The sequence below is a fragment of the Clavelina lepadiformis genome, chromosome 6 (genome assembly GCF_947623445.1).
Source record: "Clavelina lepadiformis chromosome 6, kaClaLepa1.1, whole genome shotgun sequence".
Classification (NCBI taxonomy): Eukaryota; Metazoa; Chordata; class Ascidiacea; order Aplousobranchia; family Clavelinidae; genus Clavelina; species Clavelina lepadiformis.
The window spans coordinates 6517696-6540301 of record NC_135245.1 but is presented as its reverse complement, the minus strand read 5'-3'; the positions used below and the strand labels follow the sequence as shown (position 1 = coordinate 6540301).

General features: G+C 36.9%; 1 protein-coding gene across 2 annotated transcripts; it reads left to right on the top strand.

Annotated features, from left to right (window-relative positions):
• The first annotated feature begins 161 nt into the window (after nucleotides 1–161).
• Nucleotides 162–13081, top strand: LOC143462983 (PHD finger protein 12-like). 2 transcript variants are annotated; one of them, XM_076961321.1, is made up of 20 exons: nucleotides 162–316; nucleotides 548–732; nucleotides 1939–2017; nucleotides 2103–2302; nucleotides 2426–2618; nucleotides 2717–2849; nucleotides 3754–3874; nucleotides 4076–4208; nucleotides 5037–5146; nucleotides 5327–6525; nucleotides 7005–7112; nucleotides 7256–7410; nucleotides 7503–7792; nucleotides 7913–8015; nucleotides 9728–9902; nucleotides 9995–10132; nucleotides 10229–10342; nucleotides 10480–10855; nucleotides 10933–11031; nucleotides 11196–13081. In XM_076961321.1, exons 1-20 carry the CDS (start codon nucleotides 263–265, stop codon nucleotides 12376–12378), a joined length of 5148 nt encoding a protein of 1715 aa, XP_076817436.1. In that variant the 5' UTR covers nucleotides 162–262; the 3' UTR covers nucleotides 12379–13081. The 2 variants fall into 2 exon arrangements, with proteins under 2 accessions (XP_076817436.1, XP_076817437.1); XM_076961322.1 differs by lacking the exon at nucleotides 162–316 and having other exon boundaries at nucleotides 593–732; nucleotides 1004–2017.
• Nucleotides 13082–22606: the final 9525 nt, after the last annotated feature.

Below are 22606 nucleotides of genomic sequence, written 5' to 3'. Positions count from 1 at the left end.
AGCAGAGTATATAGACTGTTTATATATTGGTTTTGTTGAAATTTCTTTCACCATTATCAATTTCTACCATATTGTTATGGAATTATGCATCGTTTTTATTATTAAGTGATTGCATTATTCCACAGTTTCCACTATTCACAATATATATATTTTTTAGAATACTTATAATTTATGATGTAATAAGATATTTGGGTAGGTAACCTATGTGATCTTATTTTGTTGATAATAATTTGTGGTTGATTTGCAAAGCTGAACTAGGGATATGGCTCATACAACAGTTTGTTATGACATTGATTATACAGGTGGTCTGATGGAGGTATGTTTATTAAAAAATATGTAACTTGTAACTGTGAACAACTGTAATGCTTAGCTGTTTTCTAAACTCTAATTTCTTTTACTTACTGTATTATGGTAGATATGTATGAGAGTATTATATTTATTAATATTAGTAGTTTACTAGTATTATAGAAGAGGTATCTATTGGTTTAATAGTAAACATGCAACCATTGTAAACATGCAACCAAATATTCGTTTTTCAACTTCACAGAAGATCCAAGAATTGATAGCTCCGCCATTTAGTGAAGAAGGTGCTCGTGAAGAACGTCGTCGTCGAGCTGCTGAGCGGGAAATGTGGCGACGTCGTTGCAACCATGAGACGTGTGATGCTTGCGGTGAAGGAGGTGATCTGCTTTGTTGTGATTGTTGTCCTGCTGCATTTCATCTTCAATGCTGGTGAGTCATGTTCAGTTATGAAGATGTTGGTCACTAAATTTCTTTGTTAGTTGTTGATTTTGTTGATTTTCTTATGCTGTGACCAATTTAGATATTGTCTGTAGGTACTGTATATAAAGTTTAAATATGCAAACTGTACAGGTAATGCTGGAAATATAAAATAATAAATGAAGTTAATTTTACTTCAAATTTGCAATAAAGTGCTTTGTATATAGTTTTTTGTTGTTAAGGGAGGATAAATGTTGAATAAGGTGTGTAATAACCTTCAAAGGTACCTTATTTCCTACACTCAATCCTGCAAGTTGCTTGGTGCATAAATGCTCTTCGACTGACAAACATCCTTAGTCTAGACAACGCGCTGAACTGCTTCCTTTACTACTTGTCATGCTGCGGTGTTTCAAGTTTCAGGAAAAGTGTTGTAGTAGTCCAGCTCATGTAAACGAAGTGTAAACAAGTAACTAAGTTGATAGTGCTTTTTCCTGCATAATGCCCAAAAACCCTTTGAAGTTGAGTTCCGCATTAGTTGTGACATGTACAAATTACCAATAGATTTGCTCTATAGCATGTAAATTGTGTTATCATGCTATCTTAGTCCCAAATAATGTTTGTAATTTATCATATGTTGTTCATTAAACTGTAAACTTAATAGGTATCGCAAATATGTATGCCTTTTAGGGTCATGTAATTATATTGTAGTGGGAACGTTGGTTGGTATCACCTTATTTGGTACTAGCTTTAGTGATTCCAGACTATTTTTTAAAACTAATTTGACAAAGTAAAAAGTTAAAAATTTTAAGGTCATATTATCGGGTTTTGAGTAAAGGGCAAAAACTTTTTGACCTTCAGCTTAAAGGACAGTAAAGTATTGATGCAGAGATTTTTTTGCTTAAGAATAGAAAGGAAATAAGAAATGTGAAGAAGTTTCACCAAGAATATAGTTTTGTTACAGTCACAACTTTTACGCAATTGTCATTGCAAATTACCTTAATCATTTTTGTTATTGGTTTCAACTCTTGTTTGTTATAGCATATTAAAGTCTTTTTGTTTTTAGATTTTGCGCTTACAAAACATTGGGTGGTTTCAGACGTTGAACTTCTTGTTCCTGTTACAATGAAATGACCCTTTATACAGATTTTGTTAATTAATTGTAAATGTATTTATTATGAGTGGGATATTGTACAAATCATCATGCTCCTTCTGTTTCAGCAATCCACCGCTGGATGAAGACAAAGTTCCACCTGGAGAATGGGCTTGTCACCGTTGCATTGTTACCGGCAATGTCAAGGTTGGATTTGTGCAGATTGGATTGAGACAGCTACTTACATAACATTAACATTGAATGTCTCACACACTGCTCTTTTATTCTGCAGGATGATCATCACAGACACACTCTTACAAAAAATGCAATGGGCATTTTAAAACAATACCAAGAGAAATTTGGTCACCTACCAACGCCACAAAGCGAAATGCTGAAAAAGAACAAAAACACATTAAATTTGATGTCACAAGTAGTTTCCACAAATCTGTTGACAACCAACACACCGTTGACAAATTTTGATCAAGCCAAATGGTATGTTTCAAATAAGGTGATAAATGTATGACCATTTGCATAAAATAACGAGGTGTGCTACACTCAGGGAAATTTCTTGACTTCAACGATAATGACCTAAATAAAACATGACATTTTTATTAGCGCTTCTCCTAAAAAATCACCACCACCATCAACTGGAAGGAGGAAGTCGAACCAAAGCCAGAATCCGAATGCAAGTAAAACAAGTGCAAAGGTTGAAAATCGAAGAGCATCAGAACCATCTATGGTTGCTGATAAGGACTGGAGAAAAACTGTTATTAAAGCAACAACAAGGGGACAAAAGGCAATTTTAGAAGTAAGTGTTTTAGTTGGAATAAGAAATTTTTAAAACTATACTGACAATTATTATTATTTTGATACACTTTATTGTAACTGATTTGAATTCTGTTTAAGGAGTGTGCAGAAAACTATACTATGGAAACTGATTGGTCAAATCCATTTTCTGTTCTTATTGCCGCAGCCTGCTTAGACAATACATCACTTTTTGAATTACCCCAAGAATACAGACTTCATACTTCCCTGCCAGGTTAGCATAATTTGCACATTTTGGTGACACCAATTTTTTATTTGTTTTGCTAAACTCAGTTGGTTTTAGCTTAACTTCAGTTATCAGTTTGGAAGTTTTCAAGTACAGTATATAATCATCTTTTTACACTGAAATAAGTACTTGTGAGTATTTGTGTTGATATGATAAGTCTTGTGATGTTTCACATTCTTACTATGTCTAGTCATCTATATCAGGGCTTCTCAAACTTTTTAGTTCTGTGACCCCATTTAAGAATAGAAATTTCTTTGCGACCCCTTCATTGGTAGCCTACACGTTAAAGATATTAAAACAATAAACGTCTCATTGCAAACCTCAAGTGGTGTTTTTGTCTAAGGCAAAATGGTACAAATGCACACAGTCCTTCAAAGAACAGTAGCTGTAGCCTGCAGTAATAAAAGAACTGCGTAATGGAAACAGTAAAGCGAATAAAAACTTAACAAAAAACAATTCAATTCATTAAGATTGAATTTGTTTCACGACCCCAAACGGGATCGCAACCCATGGTTTGGGAAGCCCTGATCTATATAAAACTGCCATTTATGAAAGCCAGATGCTCTTGGTTTTAAGTAAGGTTTGTGACAACAGCTGCAAATTATATACAGCTCTTTCATGATAGTTTAACTTTGGGTGCTTTTATGCTTAAGTATTTACATATACTCAGACTGACATATAATATTATTATGTATTGTCCACGAGGTCTCTCTTCAGACCTCAGTGTTGGAAATAGATGTGACATGTGTTACATATGTTATAATCGGTTTTATTGATCCTGCAAAGGTGACCCTAGTTGTAGTCTAGTGACCTTGTATATTTCTTTCTATGTTTTAAATTGTTTGTTCAAATTGATATTTATTAAATAAAAATAAAATAAATTGTTGTGCAGGAACAAAAAGGAAGAAAGTTAACGAAAAAGGAAACAACAAACCAAGGAAAACTCAAACACATGAACTAGACAACCAAGGCTTAGTGCCACTGCCCGCTAGATTATGTTTTGTGTGTTCCAGGTATTATTAAATTACTATTGACTTATAGTCATGAAATGAACTGTGCTGATTGTTACAACATCTTAATGTTGTCCAACTGAAAACTGATTGATGAACAAACATCTTGTTCCAGTGTGATATAAAGTAGTCTTATAAATTGATGGCAAACTGTGATACTGGTAGTTTTCTCATATTCTGTATTTTGTTTTCTGATATTTTTAGGTCCTGTAGAGCTGCACCTTTAATCCAGTGCGACTATTGCTCCTTAGTTTTCCATTTAGATTGCCTTGATCCTCCGCTTACTAATCCCCCCACCGGAAGATGGATGTGTCCTAATCACCCAGAAAGAAAAATGGTTTGTTTCACATGAAGCACTGTCATTCTGTGGTAGAAATTGTCTGTAGTGACACCATAAGTGACCTCTAAAAAGTGTCACTATAAACGAATAAACAAACCATTATACTATAAACGTCAATGTTTGTTTTCGTAAACATTTTAACCAATCTCCCTGTTGTGTCAGTTTTCAGACTTTGCTTTTTATTACTTATCAACAAAATACTCTACAGTAATTAACCTATAGTCCTATAGCATAGAACGCAATTATGTAAGATCACAAAAACGAAACAGCTTAGCTTTAGAACTAACGTAGCAACTACCAAAGTGAATTCCTATTACATCACAGAAACAAAACCCACTCAATAGTCTTTTAATAAATCAATAGTCAATAGGCTTGCATATGCATAAAATTAAGTGCATTTCCATTTTTTGTAATCTCAGTGTGCTTAACTTATTTATGGCCGTTATTGTATGCACCTTTTTGATAAATGTTGTGTCACTGCAATCAAAGTGTTTTTATACACAAATTCACTATAAGCGAAGTTATTTTTATGCTAAACGTATGGTCTGCAAACAGGACTTTGCAACAGGTGTCATTAAACAAGAATTAGCACTATAGGCAATTTATAATGCATGGTGTTTTCTAAAAAATGTTGGAAACTTACAATTTTTTACTTTCATGTTGCAATACGACGTGCAGAAACATTTGCCATGTCCTTTTTTGTAATCTGCATCATTAATGCACTTATGAATACTGTATGTTGAGGCTTGTATTTCATAATATTATTTTCACATTGATTCCCTGCCACTGTATTTTCATAAACATTGCAATTGTTGTTTATTTTAGCTCGATCCGCACCATAACACCCTGTCAGAACGTAGCAGGATTCATGACCTTTTCAAATGTAGAATTGACCCTGATGAAATAAAAATCAACTTCATGAAAAGGGGGCATCGGTAAATAATATCTGCACTGATAATTATGTAAATCATGATAAAGTTATTACCGTGTTTAATATTTCTGCATGTCCATCAAATATTTGGACATTTATTAAATGCAACTCCATTGTGAACCAGCTGAGTTTCAACGAATAATTTACATTAATAATGATAACTATTTTTGTTACTTTTTCCCAGAACATTTAAGCCGAGATACACCTCCATCACCAGACCAACAACAAAGGTTCCCAGATCTATCAAAGATCATTACAATCATCCCATCGCTCCTCCTCCACCCCCGTCTGTGGAAGATTTGATACATTTTGGATTGGATATTCCACCAAACTTCCGACTTGCGCAAACAATCACAAACCACAACGCTAAAAGCACTCTGCACAATCCCAGCACTGATTCGTGGAGGATACAGAAGGATTATGCATCTGATAAGGAGTCCCATGCAACTGAAAAAGAACAGGAGGATTGGCTGCAGACCGTGGTGCGTCTCCAAGCGGATATTGCTCTTACACTGGAGAAAAACAAAATAAAAAAGAAACTTGGCTTCACAATTTTATCCCAAGTCAGTGATGAGGACACAGTTCTATCTCCACAAGGTGTTTCTAAGATGGATTGTGAGTCCGCATACTGTTATCCTGCCCGTTCAGAATACTGTTGTTCTGAAACAGTCAACCCTATAATAAATGCCACATCTTCAAACACAACATCACAAACCACAAATTTGAATGCTTCTACTACATTCGAACCCAAACTACTGAAGGAGATTGCTCAAGAATCATGTCAAAGACAATCAAATGACTTGACAAAATCCACAAACAATCTAACCGATGTAATTGGTTCAAACAACACTGCCACTGTAGATCTATCAAATCAAAGTTCGGAAAGAGCTCACATGAGAACTGTATCATATGAAGGGGTAAAATCCGTTACCCCGGCGGTTATACACATTCCGTTGAAACGACGCAATTCTGACCCCGCTTCACCACCTGCTGAGTCAAATTTGAAGCAAACTAAACTCGGTGATGGTTTTACTGTGTATAGACCTGTAGTTTTGCCAGATCGAGACACGCCCTTTACCAAACTGGAGATTTGTTCCAAAGAAGGCATACCTCTTAAAATTAAACCAAAGCCTGGACCCTTGGAAAAACTGTTGCTTCGTAATGGTTCTGTCGAACCTCAGCTGAAACCAAAACTTTTTGGAAATTCTAACTCACCAAAGATATCACAAAAGTCAAATGATATTGCTAGAAATTTTTTCCAAAGTATTAGCACATGTTATGCAGACAAATCCAATGAACTGGAATCAACTGACCAAGAAGGTTCGTTCTGGGCTAAAATGAATGGTAACTTGAACGAAAATTCAAAAGATTTAATCGTGGCAGGTTAGAAAACTGTTTAATTTTAAACAAGTGGTAATGGTGTGAGATAGAATAGCATAATAGGTTACCTTGATCATAATGTAGGGCAGGGGTGTTCAAATGGCGGATCTCGATCCGGATCCGGATCTTTTCAACTTTTTGTCTGGATCTTCCAATGTAGTCTTGAAACAATCTTGCAGCTATAACACACTTCACTTTGGACTTTTACAAAGTTATAAATATATTGTAGGGCTGTAGGCCCTACAATGTAGGGTACATTTACATAAATAAAGCACCATTAAAATTAAAGCATGTCCAATATGTTTACTATTCGTATTTAGTGGATCATCATGTTGTCAGGTTTGGTTGTGGTGGATCATGCCAGAAATTATTTGAACACCCCTGATGTAGGGTATTTAATTATCATACTCACTCAGCGTACCGAGATTAAATATTTCCCCAAACTTTGTGGAATTTTGTACTAAGTAGTTAAGAATTTTCAGATGATGACAGGTGTACACACAATTCTTCATCCAGTTCTCTTAGCATGATATCCGAGCTTGATAGCACATCTCAGGATGATACATTGACATCAGGAGTAAAAAAGCCAGGTTTGCAACTTTCAAAACTTGTTAAACATTAAACTCAAAAAAGTAATAAACATTAGACTTGTAAATTTTATCATCTACCTCATGTTTAAACCTGCTTTATTGTCATTTACTTAATAATTATCATTTAGTCATTAATTCCCCAGAACTCACAGTTAAAACAGATGATACTTTAACAAAGAATCTTCTTAAATTTGCTTCCCGTCTTGCCACATCTGATGATGTTAATATTTCTGAATATGACCAGAGTCTGATTAAGGTTCTTGCTGTGCAAAGACTTCAGCAAATACTTTCAAACGACGTAAGTTTCAATTAAGTTAGCACTGGCTGAATGCAGTAGCCTGTGTTTTAACAAGTTCTTATTAACATTGGTTAACATTTTTGTGTTACTAGGATATCACCGAGACAAAAATAGAAAAAATTAGTGGCAATGGTAATGGAGCTTCTAAAGAAGACACTGAAAATAATTTACCAGTTAAAATGGAAGCATCAGCGATTGAAAAGGAAGCTTGCAACTCTCCTAATGTTACTGAACATTTTGTGGAACTGCCGTCTACTATTGGAGGGAGGACATGTCCAACTTGTGCGCAGGATCAAAGTGTAGAAGAAAACCATCCCATGTTTCCAAGCCATGCTGCATTTTATCACCCTCCTTCTAAAAAGAAAGCCAACATGTATCACAGGTATTATGTCATACATGACTTCTACATTACAGAAAATGCAATAAATATTGATGGCGACTGCTATATTCGAGTGATGAAATGAAATACTTTTTGCAACATGCCCTTTTGACATGTTCACAGGTCTCTTTTGATTGGGTCATCAAACAGCTGCGGTCTGGATTTGAATAAGTTCAAGAAATGCAACTTTGTTTTAGAACAGCATGCTCAACTTTTTTACAACAAGGTAGATTGGGGTGGCATTCTTTGAGTATGTGAGCTAATTTGTGTATAGTTGATATTGAAAACCGTTCCAATATTTTTTCTGGAGCAGACAATATCTAAAAAACTCAATCACAAGGAAAACATTTCATTTCAAAGCAACCGAAACACACTAATTTAGGGGAGTTATTTGATATTTAAGTTATCCAGGTTTTATTAAATTAGATGAAAATATCCATAAAAACAAGAGGCTGGGAACTGCGATGACATTTTGGTATGACCATGGCACCAATTAAACTTAATCTTTTTGCGCGAAAAGGCAGTTACAGACCCTTCGTTATGATATTATGAGTGATTGAGTGAGTCACACTAATCGAAGCTTCCACGTGTTATGTTGGAATCCTCTTAAAGAAAATATGGTAAATAAAACATTACTTCACAACTTTGCTTTACCAGTAAAATATACGCTCCCTATCCGCTTACCTTGCGTTTTTGCCTAATCAGTTTACCCATAGATGTATTAATTCCTCTAGCCTGTATTTACCCCTTGGATCTCTTAGTGCTCTTAGCCCTCTAGTAGTATTTAGAGAGGTCTGTGTTATTTAAATTTGAAGAACAGTATATTGTGAGTGCTATTCTGCAAATAACATTACTCGGGTTTCCCGTGGATAGAAAAGTCCAAAGCTGTTCATTGAAACTTACTTGAGCAGGAAAGGCATCGAAATATTGGAGGATAATGACGAACCTGGTCCAAACTATATTGAGGAATTTGAAATGCAATCTAAATCACATTTATGACCCCAAAACCTAATTTGTTAACAAAAGCTTGCGCCAAAGTTTAAACTTTAAAATAATGTTATTACTATTTTTTAGTGTATTTAAATCCATTTATAGTAAGAACAACTTGATAGATTAAAATAATCGTTAATGTTGATGAAACAGTTGTAAATTCTGATCCAAGATCGAAAAGGCATTTGTCTTGAAGTGTATTTTCCAAAAGCTACAAAAATGCATAAATGATATTTTTTATGTGGCAAAGCGGCCTTTAGGTTAATTCCATGATAACATTGCAAAATGGCAAAAATTGAATTTATGAAACTGACGGTTAAATTAATGATTATATTGAGTATGTGCCGCTGCCTTTCTAAAAATCAATCTTTATTGTTATACTTTTTGTATCTTATATTTGGAAGCATTTGAATATCTGGTATAAAGTCATCATCTAAAAACGGTAATTTACCTGTTTTTATATCTTTTTCCTTGTTCTCGGTACATACGACAATTATTATTATTTTAGTACATGTTATGAAACTTAGTGGAAACAAAAAATCATTCCCATAGTGTTATTTACCTTTGTTCAGTCACCAATTTGAGCTTTCAAAAAAATATCACAAAACAGCTCGTATTTTTTTCTATTTCCCGAAGGTAATTACGTTTGGACAGATACATTGTTGGAAATTAGAGGCATGAAATGTCTTATCAAACCATATCAAAAGTGAATTTTTGATTATTACTGGCAAGTAGGCTTGCACTTACCATTTCCATAGTGGGCTCATGTGGTGGTAAATGCGGTGTTTGAGTTTTGTTAAACACTATACCTAAAAAATATATTCAAATGACAAATTACCCCTCTCCTCCAAAATCTTCTATTTTACCTTACCAAGGCTATGGTTTTTGCACTCGTAACTTCTTCATATCTGTGCGTTATTTATTCTTTTGCGTACTTTATCTGATTAGTTTGCGGAACAATATGAACTGATATGCTATGGTGAATGCGTCGTTGATGGAATTAAATACGGCAATGATATCGTTAGCTTACACAAGCGATGTGAGAGAAGACAGCGTTATCTTCAGCGTCATGCTCGGTCTTCGGTCACTCGTTCCACGAAGAAAGCTCTGTTGCTCAGACAAGGTAGTTACCATTTCTGTCAACTTTCATACAATCTGTCTGCGTCCATAGGAAATACTTTTTCACATAGGAGGAAAACTGATTTTATCTTGTAGATTTATCAAGCTGCAAACTGAATGCTGATAAGGCAACAGTTTCCTCAGTGTCAATCTCGGACAATCAGTCAGAAAATAATAGTCATGCAAATTGCTCTTGTGATAACAAAAGTGAAGATGTAGTGAGTGGTTGGGAAGGTAAGATGGAAATATTTATAACAACAATTAATGTATATATAAATATTTAGTCTAATTTTTACAGCACTTCCCTAAAGATTTTTTTTATATGAGCAGGCCCTGCTATACTTCATCATGGCTCTGTAGTTCGATTTGGTTGCATTGAATTCGTCCTATGTGTTACTAACTTTGGTACTGTTCATGGTTGGAACCCAACTTTTTACCACACAAGTATAAGTTTTTTTTGAATTATTGTTGTTGCTTTGTGATACAAGATTTCAATTTCCCATGTCTTTCAGAAGCATGCTTTTAAAATATCTGTGATAAATTATTTGTTTAAACATGACAAATGGTTCCTAAATCTTCAGATACTGAAGTTGTTCCCGGTTATCGTCGAATGTGGCATAAGACAGCGGAGATCATGCGTGATGCTAAACAAGCAAGAGAATTTAAGAAAGAAGCAGATGAGGTGTATGAATTCAGTGATGACATCCCTTCCAGAGTGAGATCACGACCCAAGCGTACTTGCAGGAATGGAAAGGCTGAACTTGAAAAGCAACGTCGTAGTTTCAGTTCCTTGAGGCCCCAAGCTTTCTCTAAACTGCAAAAGTCTCACCACGTTTCCAGTGATAGAGCGAAAGTTAAAGCTCCCTTGCAGACGAAGAAGAAGCAACGAAAGCTAAGAAGATCTAGTCTCACTCGCAGACTAAGTAGTTCCGAGGCTCAGGATAGACAATCACACAGGTGCATACCACAGCAATCTAATTTTTTTTTAAATAAGTCAGTTTTATAGTTTTCGAACATGTTTTTTGTTATTGTAGCACAAGTACATCTCCGATCAATGTTGATGTTGATGCTGATGGTAGCGATTCAGATGAAGATGTACAGCTATCAATTGGTGATGATACAAAGCGCATAAGGTAATTGAGGATACTTCACCCACCCTTTTGACTAACAGTTTGTTCTGGAGTTCTTATGCGAAACTTAATGCTTTCAAATTAAATACATACAAACTTCATTGAACGCTGGTTTGGTCGGTTCTCGGTTGTGGGGGCATTGTTCTAAAGAAAAATGTTTTTTTAAGGTTTTCTCAGAGACAAAAAGAGAGGCAAGCTCGAAGAAAAACAGCTTTGCTTCAAGGATCAGATGGTAGCGAAGAGGAGGATACGGTTTCCGGTGACAATTGCGACCGCTTGCAGCAATCGAGAAGTCGTACTCCATTACGTGGCAGTTCTGCTGCACCATCTCGCACCATCTTTGAGACTGCTGTGGCACGGAAGACTGTTGTAAATAATATTTCAGGAAAAATTTTCAAAGCCAAAGGGACATCGAAGGAGAAATCAAAGAGAAAAAATTCTTCCAGGGATTCATCGCCATTAGCCAAGCAGATCAAGCGGTCATCTCAAGAATCCAGATCAGCAAAGTCTAATGGGAGACTTCTTGGAAAAAAGTACTCTTTATGTGATCTTGCTTCAAACAAATATTCAGAACAAAAGCTTGATTTTAGCATAGCTGCATTGTCCGAAACGCAGAATCAAAACATTGCTCTTATTGGGGCAACCCAAAGCAGAACTGAGAGCCCGGAACCCAAGGTTCGAGCTTCAAACAGGTTACAATCTATTGATCTAACTTGCAACGAGACTCTATGTGATGAAGACGAGATAATCAGTGAAACGCTTTCCATTGAGTTGTCTCCGGAAAGCAGCCGCAGCAGCACTCCGTTGTGTTCACAGAATTCTTCAAACGTAGATAATCTTTCTACTATAGCAACAGCCGTGTGCAACACCACAGAACATCTTGTTAATGCAGCAGTTCAAAGTTTAATAAATTTAAGTGGAAGTGTTCCATTTTTAAAACCTTTGCCCGATAACGAAACCAGCATTGTTGTAACCAAATCCAATGCTCTCTTGCCTGAATCTTTTGTTGACCCTGTTCATAAGAATCTTGATCATGAGGTTTCCAATCTTCTAGATTTGCCAGAAGTTACTTCATCAGACCAGTTGCATGATATAGTAACATCCATCCAGGATGATAGTGTAACTATGACGATAAACAATGTTCTTGATGAGGTTGAAAAAGAACTTGTCCACAACACCATCGTTGATGTTCAAAACCTTTTTCCGCCCGCTCTTGAAACGGCCAACGTCAACTCAGAACAAGATAGTACTACATCCCATTCTGGAGTTTTGGATACTCTGCGCGAAACTCTCGATCTTTTTCCTGTGGATGTAGAAAAGGCTGTTTTTATGGATGAAACGTCTCTTTGAGGAGAACTTATTTTCAGTAGTTTAAGTGGTTAATCTTCCAATATGTAGGTTTCACCTTCCCACTATTAGTTCTACTTTTCACGCACAAAGCGTAATGATGAAAAAGAATAGCGTCGCCTCACTTTTGAGGAAAAACCTTCAGCTATTGACTATGTTTTGCACGGTTCAAAAGTTATTGAATTTGGTTTCAACATATGAAATACCCTGTCGTCAAAAAACAGAAAAATTTTGCACTTTTCATAGCTCCAGTTTCGGTAGCAGTTGTACTTTTTCAGGCCAGTGGAATTCACGACTGGGGACGCAAGTATGAGTACCTATTAACGGATTTTATTTTTATATTGCACTATGACCGTTACTGCCTTAAATATTATCCAATAACCACATTTGCTGGTGGCCTGTACCCCGTTTTTGGCCGCTTCCACAATAACTTAATGATTCTATTAGGTGAATGTGTATTCAGTATTTTCCGTTCCTGTTGTAGTACTTGTTTTTATCTGAGCTTTCTTATTGCGTTGTACATAACCCTAAAGCCTAGACCGTTCAAGGATGGGCAACAACTTTTGTTATTAGTTTGTTTTCTGTATGTTTCAAATTTTTTTACGTTTGGCCGTACCTAGAGTCTGCGGTTTGTTGACCTTCATTTCATTCGTGTGCCATCCCGACCTGGTGAATTACTTCAAAATACAAACTCTCGTTCACGCAACTTTTTGACGGATTTCATTTAACGAAAATCTCGATTTAGGCAGGCCCGTAGCTAGCATTTAAGAGAGGACACACGAAATTTACAAAGAGGCACAAGTTTAGTGTTAACTCACATTCAAATAGCGAGCTATTAATCTTTGGTTACAACAGCTTTTACAGTCACTTAGTTTATATGAGAAAAAACTCTGTGAAAATCAAAGAAATAACCTTCAGAACAGAATGTTTAACTGTAATTGTTGCGTTAGCATCACAAACAAGCGAAATTTCAATTACACCAACCTAAATAAGCAAACATACAGCATGCGTCATTAGTAGTTCAGGGGCGTTCGCAGAATATTTTCCAAAGGTACGCATTGTAAACTATTTTAAACCAATAATAATGTTACAATTGTTTTGTGCTCTATATATCAACCTTGTTTTCTGGGGCGTTTAGTTTTGTGTTGAGAGGTTTGAAAATTTCTGCACGCCCGATCTGAAATTTTCGTGTTTGCCAACGCAGCCCAAAATGCGCGAAGCGCAAAAGTCTTACTCTTTTACATCTCAGAATAGCTTTAAAACGCCTAGAAATGAATTGTTTTCTCTAGTTTATACGAACAGTAGCTGGCAATTTGTTGTGGACGATTTTAGAACTACGTAAACAACAATTTTGTAAAGCCGTATCACCCGCTTTTTTGTTTCGCAAGGATCAGCCAAGTTTTTTGATGAACAAGGTGTCCGTTCTAAAGTTACATTTTGATTGTCAAGTAACCATTTGCTTTATCAAATTCTTTGCTTTTATATCGACACCGCATCTCACTTGCTGCACAGGTGTTAAGTAAACGCTAGTACACGACGCAAAATAATTGTAGTTGGGGATTGTGTTCTTCATAATAATTAATTATTATTCGACATGAAGCAAAGAGACGTTTATTTGATAACAATACTTTGTAATCATTAATTATATTACTACGAAATAAAACCTTTGTTGATTTAATGGACTTTTGCTTAGGATATAGCAAGAATAAATCAATCAAATAGTACAGTGGTTTTCAACCTCGGGGTCGCGACCCCCGGGTGGGTCGTTTGCCTTTTCTCTGGGGGTCACAAAGACGACAATTAAATACCAATCACTACTACGAGAATGCCAAATAGTAAGTGCCTACTCAATAAATGAGTATTTTTTCAACAGAGTGGTATCATAATTTAGGTTATTTTTAATTATGTTCTTTTTGTGCTATTGCGCATACACAAATGTATTACATATGCCTGAATCAAAGTTTTTGGAAGGGGGTCGTTAGTTACATTGGGTTGTTAAAATGGGTCGCAGTATGAAAAAGGTTGAAAACTACTGAAATAGTAGAACAAAGTAACGTATACAGTACATGTGATAAATACGTGTTTAATCAGTGGCTATATGTATATGACTCTGAAACCAACACGGTGACAGCCTGAAAGTTTCTTAATTGAAAAACTTTTTAAAGCGAAGTTCAGAAAACATATGCAGCTAAAACGGTACTCACGTGCGTACTCTGTGTGTATACGCTGCGGTCGCCTTTTCACGTCACAAAATTGTATACTTTACGTTGAAAAAAAGTTGTCCAAAAGCAATTAATTATTGCAAAGTGTTAACCCGATGACACCATATTGTTATCACAAAGAATGTTTATAATAATGTACGAGCCACCACATGTTTTAGTTGACAGAAACTTGCTAGTTGTTACCAGCAATTATTACCTTAATTTTTTTGAGAGCGTTTTAAGCCATTTCGGCTTTGTCAATTTTGTCGTTCATTTGCGCATGCTACTCATGCTACTGAACTGGCTGGATTTCTTCGTACCCACCACGCCTTTGATCAAAAATGAAATGATTGATAGATAAATTGAGTTTGGGTAAGCTGACGGCTGCACTGTAGGGCTACCTACAGTTGCAGACTGGGTTTAGGCTATAACCTAGGACTGTAACTTGTAAACTGGACCCTAGGTTGTAACTTTAATTCGACATATCATCTATAGTGGAAAGCGTATTTACGATCAGCATTATATCGTCTGATGTTTGTAAAAAACATCATAGCTATAACCTAATAAGCCTCGTTCAGTAGTTCTGAAACTTAAAAACCTGGACTACGACAAATTCAATGATGATGGCAACTTTAAACATTACGAAGTTAACAATACAAGGTAATTTATGGGAATATGAACAGTTTCTAATGGTTTGTTATGACATATTGGGAGCACAGTAACGACAAATTCAACAAAATGTCTTTGTGATCACGCACAGTCATAGTTGTGCAATTATGAAGTTTTCTTTAAAACGTTAACCAACATATAACTGCGTTCAAAATAACGACTAATGCTAAAATGGATTTAACAGAAATTTTCACTAATTGGTATAACGTACAGTCCATAACAACGTCAAACAAAAGCAACACACAGGACAACGTACTACGCCACCCATGACCAAATATATTCTCTATGAGGCCAACCAAAAATTTTGTCTTACGCTTTCCACTAATCGCACAGGCACAGCATACGTATGACTCGAAATTTTTTCGTCAGACATTCAGACAACAAGCAAAATGTGACCACAAACATAATGATAGCGAGGTTATTTCGTTACAGAAAACATGCTACACGAGATTTTGAACGACAATGTCGGATCAGCTGATTCGAGCAAAGAGTATAACATCTTCAAATACTCTTTGTTACTGCAGTGTCATCAAATTTGAGTTGCGACCTTGGATCAGTTGGACCATGATTCGAGATCATATTTGAACTGACTTTACCTTTTGATAATGTACTTTCACTTCACTTTATAAAATGAAATTGCTTTTACTTCAAGACGATTTATCTACAGCAAATTATCTTTCGAATTGTTCTATTGTTCCCATGGATTTCAATGCCCTTTCGAACTCTCCTATCGACCGCATGTTTGCTCCACTTTTAAGTGCTATTGCTTGTGGAGTATCTATCTACTATCTTGTATTTGTATATAAGATGTCTATGAATCTATCAGTAGTTTGTAAATTTGGAATAAAAACAATGCGTCATAATGTAACAATTCTTACGCAAGATAGATAAAATTTTAAAGCCAACTTTTGTCATTTAAATGCGGTTGTGCAAACTTAGTTTGTAATGTAAAGGCGGATTTTGTTTGAAACAGCAAGGATTTCCTCAAGAAGAAAGCGTATAGGTGTACAGGAGGGATGACAGAGAGGCGAAATAAAAAGGTCAACTTAGGACTGGTAAAATCCGAAACTGACAAGCGAGATGTCATACACAGTGACGCACAAAAGCTGCTTGTAATTCAGAGGGAAGGCAATTTTACATTTCGACTGGTGGATGTCTTGCATAGTCCAAAAACATTTTTCAAAGGAATGATGATACCTTGGGTTATGCATGGTCAAAATGCGAAAGAACTCGGAATGAGTGCCGGACGGAACCACACCCTGCTTTGTCTGTTATCTCCACTGCTGGTAGGCTCTTGTTTGTCAGTCGGGAAAAGCAAAATAGTGTACAGAACAAAGAACACTATTCCGGGACTATCATCAGATGACTATTGCACAGGATGTGCGTGTCCGTGCTGCTTAATAATACAACTTAGAAATGAACTTGACGAGCAAAAAAGGGAAGAGGCTAAAATGAATGAGATAACAAAAGAAATTCTGGCAGCTGGGCAAGAGATCGTAAGATCTTAACTTACCTTATTCTGCGACAGTGTTTGGATTTCAAATCTTGCAGTATAGGTTTTTCGTTGTTTTGTATTTTATACACGCAAGTATACACGAGGTGAAGAAAAGTTGCATCCTCGATACTTTAGGCCTATGTGTTGTTTATGGCATGCTCATAAGGTGACGTCAGAGTTTATCAATACTTCATATTAAAATTTGAAACCAGATTATTCAATGAACGCCCATATCGTACCATTGCAAGAATGATACAAAATCAAACAAAAAGACTAATAGAGGGTTAATATCAAAACACATCTCGTAATAACACCGTAGCCTAACTGTTGCAACAGCTGAATAAGTTCAACCTACGAAAACTATCTGCAAAGCCAAACCGTATTCACAGTTTACAGAAGGCTACCATTTTGTCAACACAAGTTTGCTTCAATCAGTATAGAAACATCATAACAGTAGCAATATTAACACATTATGATGAAATAAGTACAATACAGTATTACCAAACTATATGCGTTGGCCCAGTAGCTTACGCCCTACACTCCTACAGGATTAATTGTGATACAGTATTTTACGGGAGTACATTAATATCGCATGATTAACATTTTTTATGAGAAAGATTTTTGCAAAAATATTTTATTTTAAATGACAAAATTTGAGTTAACTTATAATAAGAATTCAAAAAAAATGAACTAAGTGTCACCTTCTTCCTCTATTCTAAATAATTGAAATGGCCAAGAAATAAAATCAGTTACCGAGTTTACTAAAAGTATTAAATCTCTTCTGAATTACATGTGACTTGTGAATAGTGTAAAATATTACTTTGCACTTAATCTGGTCACCCAAAATTACATGTCAAAGAAATGACCACAGACAGCCACCTTATATGGATTGAAGAAAGGCGGCCATATTACGGTTGATTTATGAAAAGAGACTCATCCTCAAAACAGTTTTGGAACCACTGTTGTATACTCTTCCAGGACCGAATTTGTGTGCAGGCATGTGCAAAGAATGACAGGATGTTGTTGAGAGTTTAAATGTTTGCAGTTTAGCAAAACGGTAAAGCATTTTTCACGGCGTAAAGATGTGACATGCAGCAATTGGCAGCTTCCTAAGACACTACTATATTTTAGCTTCACTGTTTTTGCACATTAAAAACTAGGGTAAGCCATCAATTTATTGATTTCAAAACTACCTTGTCTAACCGCTTTTAGGGCCCCAATCTGCCATGTCGTTTTTGCGTGTTGGTTTTGACTGCAAGAATACAAGAAATGTGTCCCAAGTACGACAATAAGTATAGGCAATTGATTGATGGATCACTTCACAGCAGTTCAGCAGGCTACTAATGTTCTCTGGGATAGCCTACCATTCAGTTTGAAGACATACCTTTAATCATACAAGTGTCACCTAAAAGTAGGCATTTATTAAAGAGAGGGACTATTTCACCAGAAGTGGGTCACGCAGCCTGTTGTTAAAGATAAGCGGTTATTTTAGCAGAAATGGCATCCAAAAAGTTTATTATATCTATTTAAGTTTTTAATGGAGTTAAATTTAGATTAGAAGGTAGACTTAGGTTACTATGTTATAACATTTAAGTTAGGTTAACAGGAAAATGTGAAAAATAGCTTCGAACGCATTATCTTTTTTTCGGTGAAATAGTGGCAGTGTATATAATATTTAAAATGATTTTTTTTGCCCTCAAACGACACCAAAGTGTTTCGAAATATCTTTACCTTGTTCAAAACTTAGTCAAGACACCGAGAAACGCATAAGACTTTGTTGAAAAGCGTTTAAGCTGAACTCGTCATAATTCTGTATAGCCTACTGTACTGTGGGGATTATGTAGAAATTAATTATATATTTTTGGCATTGCATAAAGTTTGATTTTTCTCCAGTCTAGATAAAATAATAATGTTTGCAAAGCTTTAGCGTGCTGACATAGAATGAAGTGTTTCAAGTACCTTGTTTTCGTGGTGTAATATGCGACACGTGGTTATGGTAGCGGGTATTGTTTTAGTATCTTTAAGCACAATCGTAGTTTCAAACCAATATGTGATATAGTAAGTGTGTCAAGTGGTTTTTTGTCCTGGTGTAAAGCGGTTTGAATTCTTTGTGAGAAAAAGGCTTAAATTGGAACTGACACGTGATTATGGGCTGATTGGCTAAAAGCTGATTGGTCAATACTTTAGTATAAAAAGAAATGTTTTGTTTAAATCGCTCTCTTCACTTACTCGTGGAAACTCTCTCTTCTCAGAGTTATTTCCCTTGTTCTGTAAAATTGAAGTTATTACTGGATTATTAAGAAAATGGGATCATGGTGTAAATATTGCTAATTCGATATCCTAATTCGGACAAGTTATTCGGACAATATAGCAAATTTGAACTTATGAAGTTGGTGTTGATTTAAGAAGCAATATAGAGACAGTAAACAACGGAGTCAAAGACAATCATAGGAGTCAGACAATAAAACTGAAAGACTGGGTTTGGCTTAGGCCATCCCAAAACCATTACCACACCGCAAAATCCCATAAATGGTGACCCGACTTTCTTCTACAACAAGAAGAGAATACGCACCTCTGACGAGCAAGCAGCAAGACGAGAAGTTCAAGGCCACAACGAACTCGGATTATTACTACTCTGCGACGTTGGCTGTACTTGGGACATATATCGAACTGCTTAATATTGCGGTAATGTCTTTGTTATTATTTCTTGTTTACCTTGGTAATTTTCTATTCATTTATTGTTAGTTTATGGCATCGTTTCTACCAATTTTCAGCTCTAAGTATAATTTGCGCTCGACTAAAACCAAACCTACGTTATCGCCTATCTTTAATAGGACAACGCGAAAGACGCCTACCCCAAATTTTGTAAAGTCGCTTATAGAAACAAGTCCTACATCTAGAACCAGTATAATGTCTAACCCTACCGAGGAAACCTTCGCTATTGTAACATCCCACGTAACTGTACCCGATAGTAGTATAAGTCGGTTGCCGGATTCAAATGTCGTTACTTCAGTTTTGAGTGAACTGACAGTTTCTCCATCGACATCGAGCAGACAAAACCCCGTCATGTCGACGTTCGTAGTCCCGCCACGTAGTAACTTTGCTTCCGATGGGTTACCAGTCGATAGAGGTGTACGCGCCTCAGGATCGTCGCTGAATATACCTAAGCTTTGGCCTAAGAATATTTTTGCCTGGGTGTCTGTTGTGGAAAACATCTTTGTCGAACATAACATTATATCCGAACGTTCGAAATTCTTACATATTATTTCGGCTTTGGATTCTGGGCATATAGATCGTGTCAACCATGTAATTTTGCAACCAAACGCCGAAGCACCGTATCAACATCTGAAACATGAGTTAATCAAGCAGTTTATGGCCAGTGAAGCTTTGCGCTTGAACAAGTTATTGTCTGATACGGACATAAACAGCACGACTAGGCGTCCTAGTGATTTGCTGCGCGATATGCGAAACACACTTAATCAACATGGTCAAATTGATCCGATGGTGGAAACGCTTCTCAAAAAGCTTTTACTCGATAGACTTCCAGCGGATGTTCGCAAAATTTTAGCGGCTTCACCAGAATTGACTTTGAGTGAATTGGCGGATAGAGCAGATAACATTTTGCAAGTATCTAACCCACACATGTTTGCGGAAACGACAGAAGGCAAATTAGACGCTAAAACAAGTGCTCATCAACCTCCACGGGCGGATGCTACGCAAATGCTTATTAATGACAATTTTGAACAACGTATCACTCAACTTACTACTGCTCTAAATCAAAGACAAAACGATACAAGAGGTTCAGCAGCAGATAACGTGTACCGTTCAAATCCGTCTTATCGTGCACCACAAAGATATCGACATACGCAGGACCATGCAGGTCATACAAATTTTCGTCAGAGAGTTCCGTTTGCGCACCAAGCAACATTTCGTCCAGCTTTTCGTCCTGCCCAGGACGGACGTAGGGCTGGAAGTAGTCACTTCAACAGACCAGTTGCGCAACAGCATAACCAACCACCTGTATGCTATTATCATGCTATGTTCGGCCGAAATGCTTACAAATGCAAGGAACCATGTGTCTACCATGCCAGATTTGCAAAAAACGGCCAAGGTTCTCCTCCCGGCCCTTATTAAATTCGGTGGAGGAGAACAGAAGTCAAAGAGCTACCTTTTATGTATATGATTGTAATTCTGCCCTTTCATTTTTAGTAGATTCCGGTAGCGATGTCAGTGTCTTACCCAGTAGTTTTAAAGGCACGGGAGCCCGACATCCAATCACGATGCAAGGCCCCACTGTACACTCCAGCATCCGTTGTTCTGCGACAACCAAGCTCAAGTTGGATTTAGGTTTTTCTTTCTGCTGTCCATGGTCGTTTTATATTTGTGATAAGTTACGCCAGCCAATTTTGGGAGCTGACTTCTTACGCCATTACGGTCTTTTGGTAGATGTTAAGCACAGACGTTTACTCCATCCATATTCTCATGAACAGGTTTCCGCCCAGTATTGCGGAGGAATCAGGAAGAAAATTGGCATATCTAGCACTGCTCTGGATCACATTATCAGTGACGATGACGTGGGCATACGTGGACCACTTCAAGCTTCAGCGGCGAATACGTCACGCTGCGACCGAAGCACTTCTGAAGATAAGGACCCTTCGGCGACACAACCCGTGCTGGACACGAACAACAGCGATTCTAAGCCACCTTTGGCGCTCCTGGGGGAGTTTCCAGAGATTACTGCACCTTTACGGCTAAAATTAAACCCTAAACATAATATTAAACATTATATCAATACAACAGGACCGCCTGTTTTCAGCCGCTGCCGACGTATGTCACCGGAACTGGCTCGCGTACTACGAAAGGAGCTGGACAAGCTGCTGGAAGCCGGAATCATCACACCCGTTTCACAGGAATCCCAATGGGCATCACCCATTGTTCTCGTCAAAAAGAAAACCGGTTCATATCGTCTTTGTACAGATTTTCGTCAGGCGAACCTTCAAATTCCGAGAGACACATACCCCTTACCTCATCTGCAAGATTTTCTCAATGAACTCGATGGTAGTACCATATTTTCGGTTTGCGATTTAAAGGCGGCATTTCATCAAATCCCCGTAAACCCTGCAGATGTCATTAAAACTACCTTTACTACGATTTTTGGGAATTATTCCTATAATTCGCTACCATTCGGGATCAGGAACGCGTCACAGACTTGTCAGCGCTTAATGAATCATGTTTTTCAAGGTGTTTCCAACGTGGCAACCTTCATTGATGATATTTTGATCTTCTCCAAATCGCATGAAGAGCATAAGGAGCATTTACGCACTGTATTTGAACGACTTTCCAAATTCGGCCTGGTGATTAACAGAGAGAAATCCATTTTCTTCCAGGAGGAAATTAAGTTTCTGGGTCATATGGTGAGCAAAAACGGGATTCTTCCCTTACGAGACCGCGTAGCTGTTATTCGGAAATACCCATTGCCCGACACGGTAAAGGAGCTTCGCCGATTTTTGGGTATGTTTGGATTTTATAGACGCTTCATTAAGAATTGTGCTGCCTTACTCATTCCCCTTAATTCGATGTTGTGTAAAGTCAAACGGCCCAGTCAGAAATTGGCATGGTCTGAGGAAGCTCAGCAAGCTTTTCAGGACTGTAAAGAACGTTTAGCTTCAGCGACGGAGCTCTGTTTTCCAAAAATCAATGCAAATTATGTTTTGTCATGCGATGCTTCGGGAAAAGCAGTTGGTGCTGTGTTAGCTCAATGCATTGACAATAAATGGCAGCCTTTGGCATTCTTTTCAAAAGCGCTCAACTCAGCACAAAGAAACTATAGCACCTTTGATAGAGAACTAACTGCTTTGTTTTTGGC